General features: G+C 39.2%; 3 protein-coding genes across 5 annotated transcripts; 2 read left to right on the forward strand and 1 right to left on the reverse strand.

Moving 5' to 3' along the window:
- The first annotated feature begins 2,015 nt into the window (after positions 1–2,015).
- LOC128366034 (peptide YY-like) lies at positions 2,016–3,221 on the forward strand. The gene is made up of 3 exons (XM_053326681.1): positions 2,016–2,571; positions 2,669–2,758; positions 3,082–3,221. Exons 1-3 carry the CDS (start codon positions 2,408–2,410, stop codon positions 3,104–3,106), a joined length of 279 nt encoding a protein of 92 aa, XP_053182656.1. The 5' UTR covers positions 2,016–2,407; the 3' UTR covers positions 3,107–3,221.
- Positions 3,222–4,176: 955 nt separating this feature from the next.
- Positions 4,177–15,116, forward strand: pals2a (protein associated with LIN7 2, MAGUK p55 family member a). Of its 3 annotated transcripts, XM_053327090.1 has the most exons (13): positions 4,177–4,361; positions 6,673–6,757; positions 8,247–8,365; positions 10,352–10,504; positions 11,053–11,202; positions 11,463–11,690; positions 12,545–12,676; positions 12,799–12,901; positions 13,006–13,077; positions 13,209–13,370; positions 13,447–13,649; positions 13,738–13,866; positions 13,946–15,116. In XM_053327090.1, the coding sequence occupies exons 3-13, from the start codon at positions 8,249–8,251 to the stop codon at positions 14,120–14,122; spliced, it is 1,626 nt and encodes a 541-aa protein (XP_053183065.1). In that variant the 5' UTR covers positions 4,177–4,361; positions 6,673–6,757; positions 8,247–8,248; the 3' UTR covers positions 14,123–15,116. The 3 variants fall into 3 exon arrangements, with proteins under 3 accessions (XP_053183065.1, XP_053183064.1, XP_053183063.1); XM_053327089.1 differs by lacking the exon at positions 4,177–4,361 and having other exon boundaries at positions 6,522–6,757; XM_053327088.1 differs by lacking the exons at positions 4,177–4,361; positions 6,673–6,757 and having other exon boundaries at positions 8,156–8,365.
- Positions 15,117–15,768: 652 nt separating this feature from the next.
- Positions 15,769–20,658, reverse strand: gsdmeb (gasdermin Eb). The gene is made up of 9 exons (XM_053327171.1): positions 20,454–20,658; positions 20,171–20,363; positions 19,593–19,767; positions 17,875–17,995; positions 17,665–17,772; positions 16,776–16,903; positions 16,475–16,658; positions 16,300–16,373; positions 15,769–16,201 (listed from the first exon to the last, which is right to left on the reverse strand). The coding sequence occupies exons 1-9, from the start codon at positions 20,656–20,658 to the stop codon at positions 15,989–15,991; spliced, it is 1,401 nt and encodes a 466-aa protein (XP_053183146.1). The 3' UTR covers positions 15,769–15,988.
- Positions 20,659–22,640: the final 1,982 nt, after the last annotated feature.

Consider the following 22,640-nt stretch of genomic DNA (forward strand, 5'->3'; position numbering starts at 1 on the left):
GCAGAGTCTTTGTCATCATTGCTTTATAACTGGAAATAAAGTAAACCAAGTGCCATAAAATTGCTATTTTTTATTAGTCTGGTTTTGACTTATGTTATTAAAAATAAGTGTACATAGGCCATAACTTATCATTCTTTACATCTGGATACTTCAATTAGTGCATGTGCATGATAAACATACTGTACTCTATGCTGCACAGAGAAATAAGCTAATAAATCAGTAGCTGTTCATGACTCCCTAGTAAGCAACTGGCTGAGAATAAACCATTTATCATCTATAACTTCTCAGCTTCAATCATCCACCAAACACACTCTAGTGTTGCGTTATGAAAGCAAGCTTAAAGTACAATAAGTGAGCATTTAGGTTCCTTGATATAAATAAATAAGTCCTCTCTCTCTGTGTGTGGAGATGTACCAAGGAGCACATCACCTGTATCACACATGACACCTAAAGGACACTGAAATGTATCACCTGGCCTTCCTTTGAGAGCAAAGCTCTGTTCAGGCTGATGTGACATTGTGTCATTTACTGAATATTCTAATCAGGCATTTAAGGTTTGGCATTTTGCCTAGAGCACATCCATCATTTCAGAAATAGCTAATAATGGAAGGTTCCTTATCAAGTAAAACACCAGTGACTAACAGTTAAGTATATTTCCATTTTTATTTCAATTTTATTACATTGCTCTGCAGATATTTTGGACTTTAATTTAACAGCAAAGTGTGGGAATGACACTTACTTTCTGCAAAGTGAAACAAAGCATGTTGGCATACGACAAACATCCAGATTTTCTGTGTATTACATGAGTAAGATGGTTTTAAGTCCACACATTTCCTGCAGAAAGACTTCGGAATAGACTTCTCATATGACTGACATAAGAAACAACAGCACCAATCAACTGTCAAATTTCAGTAAAATGCTCTTCAAAGGAAATAGTGGCCATTAAAGTTGTCTTTACCATTTAGGGGCTGAAAGGTTTTTGTGCCCTCTATCAACTGGAATTGAAAATGTATGGGTTTGTGCCATTTACTGGCCTTTCTTGAATGATTTGGTGTAATTTGGGGCTACAGCATGTGGGCTGGCTTGGTCAAAGTGGTTTAGTTATTGTCTTGAGACAACCATATGTCAGTCAGTAGTGTTAAAAATGAAGTTGTATTGCCACTGTTTTAATACACGTAGATTTGACATGATACATGAGCGGAAATCTTCAGATAAGGCATTTATTTATTAGTTTGAATATCAGACATTTGAAGCATTTCTTTTTGGTTAACAAGAACTGTTTTATTAAATGAATAAGGTAAATGCCTGTTTTCTATTTTACATTACTCATTTGGATTACACGTTTTATATTTTGTATGCATTATTAAATGGATAAATGTTTTTCTGTGTCTTGATGCAAACTCCCTTTGAATTTCTCTTTAAACCAAATAGTCATCTTTTCAAACACCTGGGGCATCCTGTCATATTTCATCTTAATGTTGGAACAAACAGACCATCATCAGCCATTTCAAGTTACGCATCGTCTGTTTTATTAAGACTTGTCATGCTGGTTGTGACTCTTAAGTGGTCTCTTTAAATTAATAAAGGGTTTAGAGTGTCTGAACTTGTGTCAGTACTTTGCCGAGATCACTCCATCTATAATAAAAACTTTTTAGATAAAAGTGGGAACATGCTGTGATTAAGTAGACTCTTTTCTGCCCTTCAAACTTTTAAGGCTACCTTATTAAATGAAGGATAAAATAGCCGTACCACATATTGACATGAATCTATTATGTGGGTCTGTGTTAGTTTATGTTAATCAAACCCAACGCTTGCTGCTAAGAAACCGATAATGTTGTAAAACACAAATTTGTAGTGATGAAATTCAAGAACTCAATCTTAAAAGCACACACTCGGCATGTATACATCTAATACTATGAAATAACATAACCAGTCAAGCCACTTTTACCTGTTATTTAATGGTAATCAGCATGGTATCAGTTTCATTTGACAAGTGTTATTGAGTATCTCCGTTTGTTTCATTGCCTTGCATTTAGAGACTACCAAACTAATGAGGTGGTGGATATTTCTCAGGAGTACTCTAAAAGTGAATGAAATGACCCTCCCTCCCGATCAGACACACACTGTATAAAACTCGGGCAATGTTGGAAATTTGACAGAGGTGCTTTTGAACAGCGTGGAAGTCCAACTACAGCTAGGTGTTATATTATGTAAGCAATATTTTTATTTCCCTTTTTTAAATTGAAAGTCAATGAGTAATTTTGAAAATGGAAGTTTTTATGGTTCATAGGAGTATCAGTCAATGATGGAGTTTCTTTTTTAATAAAACATTGTTGGATAAATGCTTATTATTATACAGTTTCACTATTAATTCTCTTAGTGATCCAGGATTCGCTCCAGTGCTGTGATGCAGCTTACTATCCTGGCGCTCTGCCTGCTGGCTTGTGTTCAGTCTGGCATGAATGCATACCCAGCAAAGCCTGCAAGTCCCCGGGAGGGCGCACCACCCGAGGAGCTTGCCAAATACTATTCTGCACTAAGACACTACATCAATCTTATTACAAGACAGAGGTAAGTTCTTGATTTTCTACAAAACTGGGTTGAAGAAATGTTATAAGTTGCATGCAAAGAGGTACTGACATGGTACTTGGCTCTTTTCCATGCACAGGTATGGGAAAAGAGCCGGTCCAGATACTGTGTTTTCAGATGTGCTGGTGAGGGAGAGCACAGAGAGTATTCCAGGATCCAGCTATGTTAGGTATGCTGCTTTTAATATTTTCTGGAGCTCTTTAGATTATTGTCTATGTCATTACAATATACTGTACAACATGATAAATATGTACACTGAGATAACAGACAAGTACAACCACCTGTAGAATGTATGGATATTAATGCTCACATTATGATCACATGAATGACATGTTGATTCAACTTTATTTTAAAGTTTGTAGATAGAAGTTGTACATTTAATTGGATTGTATTATACTGAGAAACAAAAATATTCTGTCCTTCTCAAGTATGTATATTTGGACAGGCAAACATTAGAAACACCTGACACACTCCAACTTTCTCATGTTACAGGTATGATGAGCTGCCGATGTGGTGATGCTGCTGGACCCGTCATACCCACGCTGACTTTCCCACAAAGCTGCTGTCATGTGTCTTACTGCTGACTTGAAATGAACCTGTGTTGCATGGAATAAATATTGTGTCATTCAAGCACTTTTGGTCTGTAATGTTGAACATTGCTACACTGACACATGTTTTTGACATATTGTCTGTTGTTCACTACAGTGCTCTCTACTGGTGAACATACATCTAAATATGAGAGGCTGTTTCAAGTGGAGCAAATTCATGCAGCTGTATTTGTTTGGAGAGCAAAAGAGAAATTAATTGCAAGTTCAGTAAACCAGTGTCACATTAATGTTGCTTGTTATATCAAGCCTGCTGACATGTACCTGCACTCTGCCTGAAAACGGATTAACAGTTTAATCCTATCAAGTGACCTGGATACATCAAAAGTGAATGACGTAACACTGAGAACTTGGTTACCTCTGCTATGCCACCTTAAAATACAAGTTCTCTATAAGTTTCCAAGATGGAAACTCTGGTTCCCTATAAAGCAGCTTCAATGCAGCCTGAATGGCCAGATTTGGTGAATAGGATAGTGCTTGGTGCTTCATGGTGACCTACTGATGATAAATATTATGTATAGCCAGATGTGGGTATACACAGTACTGTTACAGTAACATTAATGATAGAATGATCTACAGTATATCTTTCTATGGGGTATGGGGTAAATGTATCCTTAAAGCTGAACTCTTAAATATGTTGTTGCTGTTGAAACATGAAATTTGCCAGCAGTAGTGAAAGTTATTACAGATACACTACACTAGCCGTTGTGAATTTAAATTAGTAGTGGATTTCAGTGGCTGATGTATACATCTGGCCATATGGCTGTATAGAGCTGTCAAATCACAGTGTGTACAGAGTAGAATCAAAATCAGTATCACAGATGTCATATAAGGGTAATTAAATTTGATGAGAAACAAACAGGTGAATGACCTGTACGCGAGACACACACACACACACACACATTTTTTTTATCATCTAACATCTCATTTATTTCAAAGTAAATTGGCATGGTGCGTTGTGCAATATTCAATGGGCTAGATATAACCTGAACGGCATTGGATGTCATTAGCACAGCACTGTCTATCTGTCTGGACGGGGAACTGAGGGAAGGGGCGCAGGCAGGCACACTGGAAATGCACTAACTATTGCGCAAGTGACCTCCGAAATTAGGAAACTCTGCAATGAAAGAAAGCAAGGTGTGACTGGATCGTACACAGAACTATCAGGTAAAGTATCTGTCATTCATTTGATAAGACACTGAAGCGACGGTCTCGCCATGGGACCTCCTGACTGTTAGCTATCTAGTTTAAGCCACATGATATCACTATTACCTCCTACAGTTAGCTACTGTATGACTCGATTTGCAGCCAACTGTAAGTCACTAAGACTAAGACACGTCGCAAGTGGACAGCAACAAGTAAAGCTATATCATTACTTTAATTTGGCTGGTTTGTTGCCAACTCGAAATACGTGTTTTAACTACACGTGTAGCCGTACGCTAGTGTTTGCTAGCAGTCATTAGCAGCGGCTAGCACCAAATTAGCACAGGGCGGCCATTGGTGGTATTAAGGCTAATAAGATAATTGAAATCATATTTGGTTGTTGTGTATTAGCGCTAAATGTGTTTACCGCAGCTAGTTAGCAACCAGTGGCTATCAATTATTTTAGCTTAGTTGAAGCACAATGGTAACGGTTACACGTGCCCAGTGCGCGTGTAACATTATCTACACAGCAAATTATAACCACGACATGAAGCCACATGTTTCGTGAAGAGGCTCGTTTGGATTTAACTGTCTTATATACGATATTTTATTAATTTCATGACATAAGAAGTGCTAGTTAGCTGCGAACTTATCTGCCACCATGAGCACTTAGCGTTAGCCGTCAGCTCCCCCCGGCTGCTCTTCATGTGTCGAGTAGAGGCTGTTTGTCTCAGCTGCGCCCCGTTCATCAACACTGCACCCACAGATATGATGAGCAATGGGGGGAGGGGGGCAAAGTGGGTGCTTGTTATGCAGTAATGAAAGAGATATAATTTACTGTGGTTTATGACCTGTATACCATAAAATCTCCCTCCATCTTACTTTAGAACCTGGAAGTCTAGTCACACTTTCTAAATCAGTGCTTTTCAAAGTTGGGTCTGGGGACCCTTAGAGGTCTTTGAGGAGATTCCAAGGGGTCCCTAGCAAAAGTGGAATAATCTAATTTCACTTTAATTCCATTCCAAGTATTCCAAGTAACAGAATGACATAATGTATGATTATTTTAGTCATGGGTTTCATACACTTTATGTAATAAAACATAATAAAGCAAATTCAGATTGGAGACCCTGGGACAAAATCTTATCAAATGGCGGTCTGTGGTCTCATTTGTGTCAGTTTAGGGGTCCCTGATGTGAAAAAGTTTGAGAACCACTGTTCTAAAGCCCCCTCTATTCACTTCTGCATACTTTAACACAATGTATGCCTTTTTTTAATTGCTTTGTCATTGTATATGTTTATATGTTTATTGTATTTTGCATATCTTTTTCTCTTTGTGGCCTAGGGATATAGTTAGGGCCGGGTTAAATATATCAATATGATATCAGTATCATGAAATGAGACTAGATATTGTATATTGTTACTATGGCCTAAGTGTTGTCTTTTCCTGGTTTTAAGCTCTGCATTAAAGTAAAGCAACTGTTTCACTTGTTTTATATTTACTATTACCCACTTACTTATTGTATCACATTTAATGTGATGATCTGTTTAGCATCTATAAATCTGTAATTTTGTCCTGTTGAAGTTGGCCAGTGAGAATTGTAGCCTTCTCTAAAATGTGTTATGTTGGTAAAGGTGTGTTTTTATGTGCTTAGTATAGTGGTGATGCTCTAATTTCAAGCATACCCCTTGTTGTATATTTTCTTTTCTTTACCATTAATAACCATTACTCTTAGTAGGGATATTATACTGCAAATAACACAAGCCATTTAACTTATTTAAAATTGGAGAAATGGGTACATAAGACACAAATAGCTGAAAACCTTGCAATTGTATGTTTTTGTACGTATGCTATGCTGTGTGTAATGTAAAACAAGACCATTTTGAGCAGCTGCAAAACAATAAGGATCACAGATAATAACCACTGTCACAATTTTCATATGAATTCAGTTAAATATGTTCCAAAAAATATGTCCTGTACAAATTAAAGACTTCTTGAAGTCACAAACATGACAAATTTCACACAATACAATAATTACTCCTTAGTCGACTCTCGCTCAGCTTTATCTGACTGGCTAATCAGTCTTTTGAAACGGACACTGGTCATGTGATTGACTTAGCCAATCAGACTGGCTGCATTACTATACTACTGAATGAACAGAAGAAATCTGGGCATTGAAGGCACCCCTGGGGTCAGAGAAAGCTACTTACCAGCATGAGCTGCTTTTATCAGTTCTCAGGAGAGGTTTTAGACTGTACTGTGTATGAGTGATTGTCTGGGACAAATTCACCAAATAATTAGAATAATGTGATTCCCCCCCTCCAATTCTCTCTGTAGTTCAGACGTACCAGATGAGTGTTTTGTAGAAAAAGTGGGGCTCCGTGTCGGAGTGCTGGACGGATGATTTGAACACAGTTTGTAGGTGAGTTCTTTTTTTAATGCTTGCTTCAGTTCTGAATCATTATCTGCCTTTTTAAAGTCTCTGTTGACGTATGTCGATGGATTACAATGTTGCATTTATGATGTTTATACAGTTCACAGTTTACACATAAATGGGGCAGCCCCTGCTCAAAAAAGCCTTTACTTATGTTTGTCCACCTACCTACTAACTAAGGCATTGGCAGGGCTGTTTTTGCCTCCCTCTGTTTGGAGAGTATGTTTGTACAGAGTGTCCCCAGGGGCCTCTCTGTGTGTGACTGGCACAACCTTTAGTCAGAAGGATGGGAAGACTCATCCTTTGTCGTTCAATGGCCCTCTTTGTCATTCCTTTAATTCATAAGTGCTCTCTGTGCTCACATGCTTATAAAACACCAAGACAAACCCATGTCGGCTGTGCTATTTTTTGTCTCTCAGTCTCTGAATCATTTCATGACCTGACTTGTATGGTGATCTTAGCAGACATTATACTGACATAAGCGGGTTTCCTACCTTCTCCAGCCATCCAGTTGCACTGGTGTCTGTAAGCGGGCAGTTGGGCGGCTTTTGACCGTGTTTAGAGAGTTTCACCATCCTGAGCTGAGGACAAAAAACATGACTGTGGCCAATGCAAAGTCTGGCTCAGGTAAGCTGTCAAAGACAAAGTCCTAACTAGTCCTTTGCACATGAACTGTTTCAGTGTTGTGTGCAAAATATGATGTTTGATTATCATTTAATTGGTACTCTGCCCACTGCCCAGAAACAGCTGTGTTGTCTGTTGCTTTTGAAGTTTTCCTTTCGTCTCTCATGTCACAAGTTTGAATCTTGTGAAATATGATAACCACACAAGGAAAAAACACAACAAATGTTAATTGTGAAACAACTACTACTGTTTCTGTTGCACACTTCTATTTTTGACCAATCTGGAAACATGTTAGACAAATGCACTGCTTATTCTAAAAATCTAAGAATAAGAACTGATGTATTTATTTAAGTGATTTGACTATACTGTTGATTTATCAATGTCATAAATGGCTAGATAATTACAGTAAACATTACATTTTACATGTGTATTTAGATGGCTGATAATCAACCTACTAGCTGCATATTTCTTCTTTTTCATGCAGAACTTGTCAGTTTGGCTTCAGTTTTTTGCTGTCTGTGCTCAGCCACTACAAGACAGATCTGTTAGTAGAATAATTCCTTTGTGACTCTGCCTGCTTGTTGCTGTTGCAATGGAAATGAGAGACATTCTCTGTGAATCGGTCCATTGATTGACTTTCCACTTGTTGTTCTTGCTTCGTAAGCTTTTATTATAACCACAGTGTTTTGTTGTTTTCTCATCAGTGTTTTCTTTCACTTTTGAATTTTGATTATTCTCGTCATTATTGGCATTGAGCTTTTTTTGACACGAACATTTCTGTCTGCAGAAGTAAAGACAGCAGTGGTTGGACTTATATTAGTTCAATTCTGGATGTGTATTTTTTTCTCTTCAGCCATGCAGCAAGTACTGGACAACCTTAAAGACCTGCCATCAGGCACAGGAGCCAAAGATATTGACCTCATCTTCCTCAGAGGCGTCATGGAGAGTCCCATCGTCCGCTCCCTCGCCAAGGTAATATACACACTTCTGCTACTGTTTACTCCAGGGCTATGTGATACACTGTTACCCCCCCCCCACCCCCCAACCCCACCCCAGTACACACACACACACACACATACACACATACACATAGTGTAATCTCATTAGCTGCTCATTAAGCTTTAGCTGTAGTTGAGAGGAGGAGCCAATGTCACAGTGAGCCAGATGAAGTGTAGGTGTAATAGATGTCAACAAGACCCCAGGAGCAACGCCAGACTTTGAAGCCAATTTGACATTACTGTGTTTTACAAGATCACTTGATGCTGTTGGACCCAAAAATACTTTGTCTCATAGACCAATATCGTGTAAGAAACGTCTGTAAATCAGCAAATACATTTTTCAGAGTTTCACAACCCCTGCAAATGACTGTGGGTTTGAGGGAGCAATAATGAGAGATCAGGCTAAAAGAAAAGAAACAAGCAGTGTGCCCACTGTTTAAATGACTTAGTTTAAATTACTATGATTCATATGATGATAAGCAGTGTCACATGATGAATCTGCTTATCATTTGAAGATAGTCAAAGAGAGTGCTAAATGTTCTGTGTGCAGCATGGCACGGACGCAGATCTCCTTTAGCTTTCATATACTCACTTAAAAAGCTTTACCAGATAGAAATCATTCATTTGACAATGGTTAAATACATTTTTCACATAGCTAACAGAGGTAGACACAATGCTGAACAAATGGCTTACATAACATTATCCAGAAAAAACCCTCCAAAGCAGATTGAGGTCATCACATTCAACCTCCATATCTATAAATAGAATGATTTCTATAGAAAACCTGTCGTGAAGGCAAGCTCTTGTCCTCATTTCTAACAAATGGAGCACTGCTTGCTGTAGACATTACATTTTCTTCCTGGTAGATGGGCTTATATGTAGTTTCTGGGGCAACATTTTATCAAACAGTGCCTCCTGTATGTTGTACTTATGACTGTATTTGACACATAATGTTTGGACACAACAACACTTGCTTCATGGAGAGTTATTTAATTACTACATGGAACAAGTGTTGAGTCAAGTATGAGGAATACTGCAAGCTTTTCAATTCCTCTAATGTAGCACAATGGTTTCTCAGCTTTTGTACTATATTGTGATATAAATTAAAGAATGCATTAGTCAATATAAAATGCCATTTATATCACTCATTCCGACTTTTGGGTTTCCATCCTGTTTAACTGCCTCTATCTACTGTGTCTCGCCCTTTGCAATCAGCAGCCATCAGTGATTTTTGTGGAATGCACTGCAGAGGAGGGTTAATTAGATTTTTCTCCGCCTAGCACAAGTGGGTGGTGGGTTAATAGCTTTTTTTGTGCTCATGTGAAAATACTGTAATCCAGTGGAGGACAAAATAAGCAATCCCAAATTTTTGAGGAGAAACGGTGTGAGAGACCAAATGAATCCACGTAAACTCTACATGAACAGGAAATTTGTGCTTAACTATTACACATCTGACAAAGTTTTTTTTAATTAATGTGCAGCTGGGATATAATATGAAAAAGTAACTTCCACACATCCATTGTGTGCTCAGAGTAGCCGGTGGTGGAATTCACTATGAAATGCTTTTCATTTTACGGCTGCTTGAGCTGTCGAATAATTTCTGGATTCACCAAAATTAATAAATTCTAGCTAAATGGAGGTCAAAACTGGGTTCATTTAAATGGTGAGTGGGTGTTAAGTTGGACAAAAACAGTTTTACTTATTCATTTCTGTGCTTACTGTGGCCACATGAAGTAGCCAGGAAAAAAATACTGTTTTCCACAAGGGACTGTGCAAAAAAACATGTATATTGACATTTATCATTATGACATTATGATTTATCATAAACATGCTTATAAATAAAGTTAGTGAATGTGCCTTCAACCCCCCCCCCCATTGTATCCCACTTTTTCATCTTAATGGAACTGTGCAAATATCCTTCAAGTCAGCAGTTATTATTTTTTTTCATATGTATGTGCAGGCCCATGAGCGTCTTGGGGAAGTGAAGTTACAAGCCGTGCGAGGCGATAATGTTAAGCTGGCCACAGAGATCCTGGATTCCCTCAACAAGCTGCCAGAAAAAGATGCTACCGCTGCCGAACTTGCCAAAATCCTCCAGGAGCCTCATTTTAAGGTAGATTAGGCTTTATTCCCCTTTTTACGTGCACACCATTGTTACTGTTGTTAGGAATGGCTGTCAGAGCTTTTTACACCAACCACTGCCTAATTTCCTCTGAAAGGGCCCGTCAGTCAGCTCTGCTTATATTCTCAACCACTTACAAGCTCCGGCATGGGAGGGTGGGGGTGTATTCCCCTGAGCCAATGGCAGGCTTAGTCATGTGGTTAAAGTGAGGGGGAGAAGACTGTGTCACCCTTAGTTTCAGTAAATCTTCAGATTTGCTGATGCAGTTTGTAGTCTCTGACCAATGCTAACTGTATATTCTGGCTGCTGGGGTAAGAACAAGACTTATTTGTCCTCTCTGTTTATCTGATTTGTCTACCTTTTTGCATATGTCTGTGTCAAAGGAATGTGTACAGCAAAGTGATTTATGTCTTCATTATTTCATTTTAATACACCAAATACTGCGGTGCAGGTAATTGCTAGTGGTTGTGTTTTATTGTGAGCAAGGCTTCACCTTATTTCTCACTGCATTCCACTTTCTCTCTCTCTCTCCCCCTCAGTCTTTGATAGAGGCTCATGACAAAGTGGCTGCAAAGTGCTATGAAATGCCCCATACGGCAGTGAACAGCAATGCTTTGTTGACGAGTTCGCTCATGCCAGCTGATGCTGTCAGGATGATTGGCATCCAGAAGAAAGCTGGGGAACCATTGGTAAGATTAGTCAGTCAGGCATTTATATCAACCATAGCTGTGCATTGGAAACATGCAACACTCCTGTTTGGCTGTTCAGTGTGTTCTGCATATCTTCTGTTTTATTGACCATCCGTGTGAACAGGTTGACTCAGTTTTACATAGCAACTCTACATGAGTGGGTTCCTTCACAGTAGCCACATGGACCAATCCGTGAAACAGACCACTGTGATTTATGAAGTGTGGACTTACGATGCCTAATGACTCTTACTGTCTTTCAGGGAGTGACGTTCCGTTTGGAGCAGGGAGAGATGGTGATCACTCGGATCCTGCATGGCAGCTCGATTGACAGACAGGGCATGCTGCACACAGGAGACATAATCCGTGAGGTGAATGGTCGCGAGGTCGGTAGTAACCCCAGTGAACTCCAGGAGCTGCTGAGGGACTGTAGTGGAAGCATTACACTCAAGGTCCTGCCCAGCTACAGAGACACGCCAGCACCTCCACAGGTGAGAAAAAGGCTGCATTTTCTTTTTTCCCCATCAAACTAGGAATCTCTCTCGATGAACCCTTTTGATTGAAATCTAAAAATTACTGCTTTCTGTGTGCAGGAATAAAGTTGTGTTGATGGTTGGTGTGTACTAAGGCTGTCAGGGAGCCATACTGTACCTGTCAGGGATTGGGTGTGAACTATGTGGCCTGTGTGATCTCAGAATGCCAGGCTTCTGAAAATTGAGACCAGTGAGGGTCTATTAATAACGCCCCTCACACTATCTGGAACATAAACCACTCTGTTGACTGAAGCCCCCCCCCCTTCTTACTGTAACAGTCACACACAGCAGCTGACACGGAGGAGCAGTATGTAGGATTATGTCAGACACTGACCTTTGTGCTGGGGAAGGATCAAATTACCTATTTCTACTGTTATCTTTGTGTTGGGTTATAACTGTGAATGAGGGAGAGGTGGTAAAAAGTCATAACTACACAATGACTCTGTCATATTTCTTACTTTGAACATGTGACATTTGCTTAAGTTAAATATTGCCATATCCATTCAGCTCATTCAACCTGCTATACACAACAATAGCTACAAAGTGGACAAATAGACTTACACTCATTGTAGCTATGTAACATATTCAAAATTTAAGAGCTATAAGACATATTATTAGTTTGTTCTGGTGATAAATAGAGTATTTGCAAACCAGGATATAAATACAATAACAATGGTTACATTTAAACTATGACATTATAAAGTAAATGTGACAACACTATATAAACCTTAATCAGGATTTAAGAATTTCTTACTCCTCTTGTGTGTGCTCTGTAAAATGTATCAGTCTGATATCTTGTTCACACCCTGTAGGTTTATCTGAAGCCACACTTCAACTATAACCCAGCCACCGACAACTTGATCCCCTGTAAAGAGGCAGGCCTGGCCTTCCTCAAGGGAGACATCCTTCATGTTGTTAACAAGGAGGACCCCAACTGGTGGCAGGTGAGTAATAATATTGACTGTTGAAAACTGCAAGAGGTTGCTAGAGATGACAGGGAAGGTATTCTAAGTGAACTATTTAAACCAGTCATCTCTCAGTTATATTTGCTCTGATTTCCTTCTAGGCCTGTCATGTTGTTGGTGGAGCCACTGGGCTCATCCCCAGTCAGTTCTTGGAGGAGAAGAGGAAAGCTTTCGTGAGAAGAGACTGGGATACTTCTGGTACAGGTCAGTACAAATCATGTTCACACAACTTAACGAATCGTGATAGTCAGAAAACCTTGATTTTAGCAGCACCGTGTGGTGAACTGACACTTCTTTTATTTCTTCAGGGATGCTCTGTGGAACTCGAACTGCAAAGAAAAAGAAGAAAAAAATGATGTACCTCACTGCGAAGAATGCAGGTGTGTACCACCTCTGCGTCTAATTTTCCTTCATAAAAGAGATTTTGTGAGAAGCTGGAGTATGGAAAGTAAGGAAGCATAAGTGCATACATAATACAGTGCTCATCCAGCCTGTGTATCTCTGTGAACAGAATTTGACCGTTATGAGCTGCAGATCTATGAGGAGGTCGCCAAGATGCCACCGTTCCAGAGGAAAACACTCATTCTGATTGGAGCCCAGGGAGTTGGGAGGCGGAGCCTGAAGAACCGACTTATTGTCTTGAACCCTCTGCAATACGGAACCACTGTACCCTGTGAGTGTGCGAGACAGGTGGCTGAGGAAATCTAATTGTCTAAACTTTCATATCTAACACATTTTCCTCCCTTCAGTCACGTCACGCAGTCCCAGAGAAGAGGAAAGAGATGGGCAGAACTACTGTTTTGTGACACGGGAGGAGATGGAGAAGGACATCAAGGAGAGCCGTTACCTGGAACACGGCGAGTATGACGGCAACCTCTATGGCACCAAGATCGACTCTATCCATGAAGTGGTGGATACAGGACGTACCTGCATCCTAGACGTCAACCCTCAGGTCAGTTAACAGCATACACTCTCAAACCATTAAAGAGATTTCCTTACAGCTTTGTTGATGTTCGTGGTATTAATTTGTTTCGGTGCAGGCCCTGAAAGTGTTGAAGACTGCTGAGTTCATGCCATTTGTGGTGTTTATTGCTGCTCCTGAACTGGACACATTAAGATCTATGCACAAAGCTGTGATAGATGCTGGACTTACTACCAAACTCCTCACAGTAAGTTTTAATTGAAGATTCCACCATTTTTGTAAATGATGATACTCGTATATAGACATATCGATCTGCTTTGTAACAGGAGAACGATTTGAAGAAGACTGTGGATGAGAGCGCGAGGATCCGTCGGGCGTACAGCCACTACTTTGACCTGACTATTGTCAATGACAATCTGGACAAGGCCTTTGACAAGCTGCAGGAGGCGGTAGAGCGGTTATTCATAGAGCCACAGTGGGTTCCACTCAGCTGGGTCTACTGATGTTGTAACACCCCCTCCCCGACTGGACAGACATGGCTGACCAAGCTGCTAGGCCTGGGATGAAAGGGGACACCTGAAGGGACGGAGGATTCAACACTGTACTGCACACATGGACAAAGTGTTGGACATCAGCCCTGTGTGAATTCGCACAAAGCTGCATCAGAGTCACCTTGATCTGAATTGCCAGATGCCCTTTAGCACACTATGCAACTCACAACACACAGGAAGTGTACTTATTTATTGGCAAAATATTTTTAAAATAATTTCTATTCAAATGGATTGGAAGAGATTACTGGCATTTGTGTCAGGATGTTTTAATAAAAGCAAAAACAGTTTTTTGCCATCTCCTGATATATTCATTTTACATCTGTCTGTAAAATAGGTAAAGTCTATTTATTCTGCAAAGATGATGAGGGCTTTCTCATTGTTAAGGATGATACCTCAGTGTTACGGTTTACAGTGCATATGCCTCCAGTATGTCATCTCATTTTCTATCACTACAACTTTGTGATCATTCATGTAGAATAGTGTCATATGTCTTCAAGTCCTTTTTTTCCTCCTCTACACTTATGGCCCAGTGTCCTTGGAGTTCAACCTTTATAGATGGAAAATATCTTTCCAGTCTGTGTGATGTTGAACAGGAAGAAAAATAATACTGTAGGGTTCACCCATGATTTCTCTTTTAAGCACAAGAGATATTACATTAATTATGTTGATTTGTTGTCAGACATTTGGATCATGTAAGTGTATCGAACTGTTAGAGCAGTGGATATGGTGCTGTGTATTTTTTTTTTTTTTTTTGGAAGACAAAAAAACTTTCCACAGGACTCTTAAAACAGGGTACTGCATCTCAGTGAACCATCCCTTTTGATGTGATATTACTAAAACGTAACTGTTTTAAATAAACTTCATATTTACTTATAAAAAAAGGTATATTTTACAATATTGCAGATAAGATGTATTTTCAGATGTCAAATAAATAACTGGTGTTTTCTAATGATCTGCTTTGGTTTTGCTGTTTTCTTTTGGATTTGAGTTACTTTGCAATTAGGGAGAGAAAAATGTTAAGAAAGGTTTTACAATACAATTGAAATAATGCATTACAATAATAAATTCACATTCATAAGACAACTCCATGAAAAGTTTGCAAAGAGAAATCAATTTATTCAAGTTGTTCAAGAATGAGGTCTTTAGTTGCAACATAAAAAACAAGTGTAAAAATGAAAAAAACATGTTGGAGGTTATTGCTATGGTTTGTGTGAGTGTTTCAAGTGAACTGAACAGCTGAGAATTTAAAGCAGAAGATTTCCTATAAGAAATGATTGTTTATTTTTCAAAGGTGAGGGGTTTGGGTAAAATCTCCACGATGCTGACCAAGAGCCCAATTATATACAATTCTTAGCATTGATAAAATGCACTTACTTTAGAAAAAAGTTTAAAAGGCGATGCTTATTTAAGAGAGAACACATACAATGTCAAATAGCAATATTCAAAAACAAGATGATGAGTTCTTAACTTGTGGGAGTCCTGTCATGGAATCTTATTCATTCTTATTTTCATCCAGACACTAAATTAATTGTGCACATTAATCTGGATTCAACTGTGATCATAAAATTATACATTTCATCATCAAATAGTCAGTAATAAAAAAGATATCTACAAAATCATTTTTTTCACCCAACATTACAAAACTGAGGAATTGAGCTATAAACTGATTGATGTTGTCTGTTAAATGATTAAAGCATTAACTGACTAGTGCATTTACCCCACATCAACATACAGTAGAATTCTGCCACTGCATCGAGTAATCCCATCGAGCTCATCCCAGTGTGGTATTTCAAGTTTAAGGTTGATATAAAGGTGTCATCAGTGGGCCAGTGAGGCAAGACCTCTGACAGCAATACACATCAGCAGAGGAAGGTGTCCTGGCTGGTGTTTTATTTCTGTCTTCACTGTGTCGCCATCTCTCTTCAGGGACGCATTTGAGGAGGTAAACAGATGTTCAGCCCTGACATAGGCATCCTCTGTCAGACCCACTCTGCTCTGAGGCATCTCTCCGCTTCCTGATACACACTGCACCTGGAAAAGGTGTTAAGCAAAAGGGAAAAGGCATTTGAAAAATACTCAAATTAAATGTTTGTAAAAGCTGATTACTAATTAGCTAATTATTTACTAACCAACAGCTCCAGGTCCTTTAACACTGTAGGACTGCAGCACATTGACAAGGCAGCAAGGCAATCATATGTCATTTCTGAAAGACAAAGACCCCAAAACAGGACAAAACCAGAATGAGGACTTTAAGCGAGGTCATGATATCAGTAATAAAGGCTGTATAGACCAATGCATTCTCACCATCTAAGGCACTGGTAATGAGGTGAAGGGCGCTGAGGACAGATGTGGACTGCGCTGTCCGAGCTGACTCCACGTTATCAGACTGCTCCAAGAGACCCAGGATGGCCTGAATGTTCTGTTTTTGAGACTCTGTCATCGTAACATCGCCAACGTTAGGACTCTTTTCCAGACACATCTGGTCCAGCTGAGACAGAGCAAGAGGTCCAGATTTATAGATGACACAACACAAGAGAAGTTCATACTGCTAACTCCACATTATGAGAGCTCCTCTGCGTCAACATGAATTCTCTGTCCCACTCACCAAATTCTGAAGTGCATAGACAGCTGTCTGGTCCTCCATTACTTTTGTGATTTGCTGCAGCAGGGAGGACCTTGTGGAGTCAGACAAAGCTGAGAGCACCTGGAAATGATCGCTCAGTCGCTCCAGTTCTGCAGAGAGAAAAATAAAAAGCACACTTTATCATTCAGCTCCAAAGACAAAAACTTTGTTGGAATGATAATCATGTCTCTTTTAACCATCTAACTTGGTCATGCCCTGGTAAGAAAATGGAGGATGTTATTCAATTTTCATTTTGTACTGAAGTGGAGACAGACAAGAGAAATTATGACAAAAAGACAAGTATTTGTTATATGAATATTATGAATATTAAGACAGCTAATCTGAAATTAAATACTAAGATGTGGCAATTCAAAAGAAACTAGACTAGATTTTATTAATGCATAATGATGAATTATCTATTAGCTCAGATTTCTATTAGCAGAAATCTGAGCTTGCTCTACAGTATTTATGAATGTACACATGTCAAGGTTAATAAAATTATGAAAATGTGTTAAATACTTATGATATTTGCCAGATGAACACCTAATCAATAAACTGATGCCTGCTGGGGCCAAGTATACAAAAATAGTACATGTACAGGCTAAATTGTGATTAAAATTCAATAAAAATGAATATAACTAGAAATTTGAACTGAGCACCATACATAAATGGCTTAGTATGGTGGCTGTACTGAGACCTTATAATATAGGTCAAAGCACATGTTTACAGTTACGACACCATCCTGATACAACCGGCTGCATATCTCTACAGGCCCATATGACTTGAAAACAACATTTCTCAACTCCAACAACCACCTACAATCACATCATTTACGTGACTGAAAAAACACAAAAAGAAAACAATAATTTACCTTCTCTAAGGCAGCTATTTTCAGTTGCTCCAGACCCACCAAACAGTTGCCTCTTGTTGGGGCCATCTACTTCAAAGCCCCCTGTGGTGTCTGACATCAGACACAGCTCTGTGGAGAATATTACATTTCTATTTCAAATACCCACATCCATCTAAAATGAAAGAGTTGCTCCTCCTGTTCATTTGTCGTGTTTAATGACCGATTTCTCACCGTAGTGTCCATCCTGTTTGATCTCTAGCTCTATGAGGGCATAGGCAAGGGTGGTATGAGTGGGGATCTCCATGGAAACATCACTGTCTTTGCTCAGGCTCCCGTTCTCCATGAGTGAAACCTGCAGAAACATCAACATTAACAGACAGGTGAGACACAGAGATCATGAAAATTGTGTGTTATAAAGGAAATATCTAATCTAAAACCATCTATCACTGCTGGATGACATGAAATGGATGCATTATATATTTGTAAACCCATTTACTGGTGCATTTGATTTAAAGGAAGTGAGAATGATTGCAACAAAAATAGTTGACTGATTAGTCGATTGAACATCAATCCGCAATCATTTATTAATCCTTAGTTATTTATATATTTGAGGCCATGAACAGTAACTGCCCAGTTTTTATTTCTGTCTCTCAGAATAAAAGAGCAGAGGCTTCTCTCAATTGTGAACACTTTTAACAAAAATAACAGAGAGGGCTGCCAAATAATAGTAGTAGAAGAAGAACTTTTCTACCAACAGTTTCCTCACTGGGCAGGATTTTACAGTATGAAAAATGGCACAAATTTCACTTCGGGTTAAGGTTACTTTACTGTCTTGGATTAAGGGAACTGCTGCATCAGACAAGGCATTACACACATTAAATGGGGACATTGCAAACATAAGCCTGAGATAAAATAGGCAAGCAAATTGGTCACAAAGCCATTCACACTCTTAAAACTTACAAAACTTCTACTGGACATGAAAAGACATTGCTCTGCTTTCACTGCAGCTCTCTCCACATTCTCGTATAACCAGTGATGGGAATAACAGTGTTACTAATGGCGTTACTTTTTTCAGTAACGAGTAATCAAATTAATTACTGTTTCCCCCGTTACAACGCCATTACCGTTACTGCCAAAAAATGCGCTGTTACTTCTTCAGACCTCACCGAACAGGCGCTTTTCTCTCTGTCTCCCTGCCAAAGAGTAGCTGCATTTAGGGGCATAACCAAAGACAGAGTGGGCGCAAATGAGACATAATCTCCCAGAATCTGGAGCGAGAGAGCAAGACTGCGCTGTAGAGAGTGACTACGCGCATGTGACTATCAATGCAGCGCGTGTGAGAGCAACGCGTCCTGATAGCTCTGTGTTGCTGCTTATTAGACCAAACGCACTCCTCCCCTCACTGGACCTTTTTATTCATTTATTCATGTCCAGTACAATTTTTCATTGTTATATTAAGCAAAGTTTATATTGTTGTTGCTTTTTGAGGAATACAGTTCAATTGTTGCACATCTGCTACATGATGAGTTCTTTTTAGTACATTTCTTAAGCATAATTTAATTGTGAACGTGTTCTGGGCCAGTTGTTGTTGATTGGGGCAGCCAAGTAGTTTGACATATTTGAACAATTTTTTAAAAAGTAATGTAATAGTTACTTTTCCTGGTAATTAATTACTTTGACATTGATGTTACTCAGTTACTAACTCAGCTACTTTTTGGGAAATGTAATGAGTAACTATAATTAATTACTTTTTCAAAGTAACGTGCCCAACACTGCGTATAACACACTGTTGCATGCAGAATTCTGTAAGTAAGTTACAACTAAGAGGAAGAGGAGAGAGTAAAAATGATATAATTTTTATCACCATGTTACTCCTGGAATGCACATGCTGAAGTTGTGAAGGCTTACACTCATTAAATAATGTCCAAGTGTATACATTTGTTATTTACCTTTGGGCTCTTGCGCCCACAGAGGCTAAATACTCCTTTACACTCTCCGCCCTGCTGTACTTCCTCTATGACTGAGCAGGGCTGAGTGGTCACAACACGCTCCTTTACGATCCCAAATATCTGTCTGCGCTTCTCCTTTGTCTGCTGGACCAGGGAATGGGACATGTCCAAGATCCTGAGACATTTGATTAAAACAAAAAAGCATAAAACACTAGTGTTGTGTTTCAATGGCATCATTCTTGGAAAGTTTGATTACAACTCTAAAAGCACACTGCTGGTATGAAATAAAACTAAACTAAACAAAACTGGGAATTCAGTAAAGTAACATTTTCTTTACACTGATACACATTTTGAAATTCTAATGCAAGGACAAAAAAATGTTAATCATAAATCAAAACAGGAACTATGTGTTAATGTTCAACCAGGCCTCCTTTATGGTTGGACAAAGATCACTCCTGCTGCTTGCAGATCTTTAAGATACTGAATGTCAGATGACATATATATGGTGTTTTTTACATTGAAATGCTACTTATAAAAATTCTGCCAGGCAGGGCGGTGGATACAGCTGGAGAACTGACCTGCCTTTGGAGTCTCGCAGCAGCTTCTGCACATCCACTTCCTCTTTTTTCAAACTGCCGAAGGATGATTGGAGTTTGGAAGAGTCTTTAGCTTCCAGGTTCAGATTGGTGTGGACAAAGTTTGCACCCAGCGATCCCTGAATGTGGTCACCATATGTCCCATTATACTTGATGAAGTCTGTCTCCACGAAAACTGTGGATAGGGGAAATACCTAAGTTTTCTGTGGTTTTAATAGCATAAATTGACACAACCTAGTATTAGAGAGGGGGGTTTGATATTTACCTGGCGTTATAGGTGTGTCTCCTGTCAGTATGTCGTTAAGGCTAAAATCAGTAGGAACATGCCTGGGCTTCTGCCAGAACCAGTACCGCTTGCGCTTCACCACCACTGTCAGAAGAGCGATACTGTCGTTCAGGCTGGACACCGGGATCAATAAACCTCCATGATCCACCTCTTCCACAAAGTTCCTGGTTGCTGTGGCAAACATCTCCCTGCAGGATCAAAACCTGTGACTGTGACAATGGAGCCAGGAGATTAACGAGTGAGGACTTGTTTTTAATTAGATTACAGAAGAATGTACAGATGGGTAACAAATTATTTTATGATATGATATTTTTATGATTTATTCTAGTCTCTGGACTGGAGGGGTGAACACATGGAGACATCTGACATCTGGTGTCTGTGAAGGCCACATCATATGATTCACATAATGTCCATGCTCATCAAACCATTCAGTGACCCTTCCTGTACTATGGACGGGGACATTGTCATCCTGGAAGAGACCACTCCCATCAGAACAGAAATGTTTTCACTCAGAACTATTTCGTATTGATTTGTAGTGATCCTACAATCTGAGGGGGCAAGTGGACCTAAAAACCATGCCAGCCAAATGCCCCCCCACAAAATAACAGAGCCACCAGTTCCCCTCAAGCATTCAAACCTGTACCTTTCCTTTAATTTGTCATCTGTCTGTATGTGAGCCCCTCGGGCTGAAAAGTGACTTCAAACCTCTGCACTTTTGTTGCTGATTCAACCATTTCTGCATCAAGCGCTCCTTTCTTTCCTTCCTTAAAAAATCCTTATGCCACTACAGTGCACACTTCTGTCACTTACTGAACTTAGACAGCATGTAAGAAAGTTTAAAGCAGTGGTTTATTGTATAAATAATCTGCACATAAACATCACATCACATGCTAATGACATCAACAACCGACCTGTCTGTCTTAACGTTGTTATGCACTCGTAAGCTCGCTTTTTAGAGGAAGATAACAATATATAATGTGGAAAAAATGTGTAATATATTACCGCTTTCTGCGTCAGTGACGAAGCAGACGTGAAACTCTTCTTTGATGGCGATACTTTCAGAGCAGACAACACTTCCACATACCAGACCGGGGCAGCGAAGATCTGTTTTGGACAAAAGACGCGCAGACGCTCCGCCCTCTAAATGAAACTGTTGTGTTACTGAAGGTACTGTCTGTCCTGTTCCCTCTTCTCTCTGTACATCTGAACACACAACAATAATAATAATAATAATAATAATAATAATAATAATAATAATAATAATAATAATAATAATAATAATTCTTAAAATATATTTAGCTTTTCTTTGTCCTCAGCACAGACATGGTTGCAGATGGAACTCTATGGTTTTACAGTATTATCTATGCATTATGTTTTTCTCATCTTAAAGGGGTGAATGCAAATACAACTAAATTGCTGTCCTTGCTGAAATTTAATGACCAGTGAATGTCTTAATATGTTTTACAATCTTGACCACACTACTAATGATTTCCTGCTCAGATATATCACCCCTGCGTGATTAAATATTGTGATTGAAATCTGTGACAGCATCTGGAACCGTTTTTATCAACCTTGAAAATATCAGCTATCTAGCAAGACAGCTTGGTTCTTGGTTCAACGATTTAAAGCAGGCCAAGCAAGACAACAGCACTTCACTGATGTGTTTGTACTGTGTGCTGTTCTTTTTCTTATTGATGGCTATTTGTTGCCATCTAGTGGCTGGTTAAAGTCTACCAGAAATATCTTATGTAACGTGTTGTACTGTTTACACGTGCTGGATACAGTTGCTGGTTCAGCATTAATATGTAGTATTATATTTATTTTGCGATTATATTAATGGTGTACAGACTCTTTTCATTTTAATAAGAATTTGTCTTTTCCTTTAATATTCCCTCCAGAGGTTTCTCCAACACCTTGCTGCAGTGATGTACAGGTATACTCCTGGACCCAGTGATATCACTGCTTGGTTTAGTTACAGGTACAATGATGCACACAACTGACCAGGCTGATCAGTGATGCTGGTTATGGTGAGGTCAGAGGTGAAAACTGTAACTTTCAGATCATTCGTAATTGCAGACAGTTTTAAAAGTGAAACATAATGAACATGCAGGCTCTGGGGACCACAGGCAGTCCATTACACGTACTATTGTTTCATCAATGACACAC

This window comes from Scomber japonicus, chromosome 10 (genome assembly GCF_027409825.1).
Source record: "Scomber japonicus isolate fScoJap1 chromosome 10, fScoJap1.pri, whole genome shotgun sequence".
In the NCBI taxonomy this organism is placed as follows: Eukaryota; Metazoa; Chordata; class Actinopteri; order Scombriformes; family Scombridae; genus Scomber; species Scomber japonicus.

Bases quoted from the DNA above. Each gene is read 5' to 3' on its own strand.
- LOC128366034 (XM_053326681.1), top strand. From the start codon at position 2,408: ATGCAGCTTACTATCCTGGCGCTCTGCCTGCTGGCTTGTGTTCAGTCT. The intron at 2,572-2,668 runs GTAAGTTCTTGA...TTCCATGCACAG, and splicing joins AATCTTATTACAAGACAGAG to GTATGGGAAAAGAGCCGGTC. The intron at 2,759-3,081 runs GTATGCTGCTTT...CTCATGTTACAG, and splicing joins CCAGGATCCAGCTATGTTAG to GTATGATGAGCTGCCGATGT.
- pals2a (XM_053327088.1), top strand. From the start codon at position 8,225: ATGTGTATTTTTTTCTCTTCAGCCATGCAGCAAGTACTGGACAACCTT. The intron at 10,505-11,052 runs GTAGATTAGGCT...TCTCCCCCTCAG, and splicing joins TCCAGGAGCCTCATTTTAAG to TCTTTGATAGAGGCTCATGA. The intron at 11,691-12,544 runs GTGAGAAAAAGG...CACACCCTGTAG, and splicing joins ACACGCCAGCACCTCCACAG to GTTTATCTGAAGCCACACTT.
- gsdmeb (XM_053327171.1), bottom strand. From the start codon at position 20,658: ATGTTTGCCACAGCAACCAGGAACTTTGTGGAAGAGGTGGATCATGGA. The intron at 20,364-20,453 runs GTAAATATCAAA...CCCTATCCACAG, and splicing joins AGACACACCTATAACGCCAG to TTTTCGTGGAGACAGACTTC. The intron at 16,374-16,474 runs GTGAGAATGCAT...TTTGTCTTTCAG, and splicing joins CATTACCAGTGCCTTAGATG to AAATGACATATGATTGCCTT.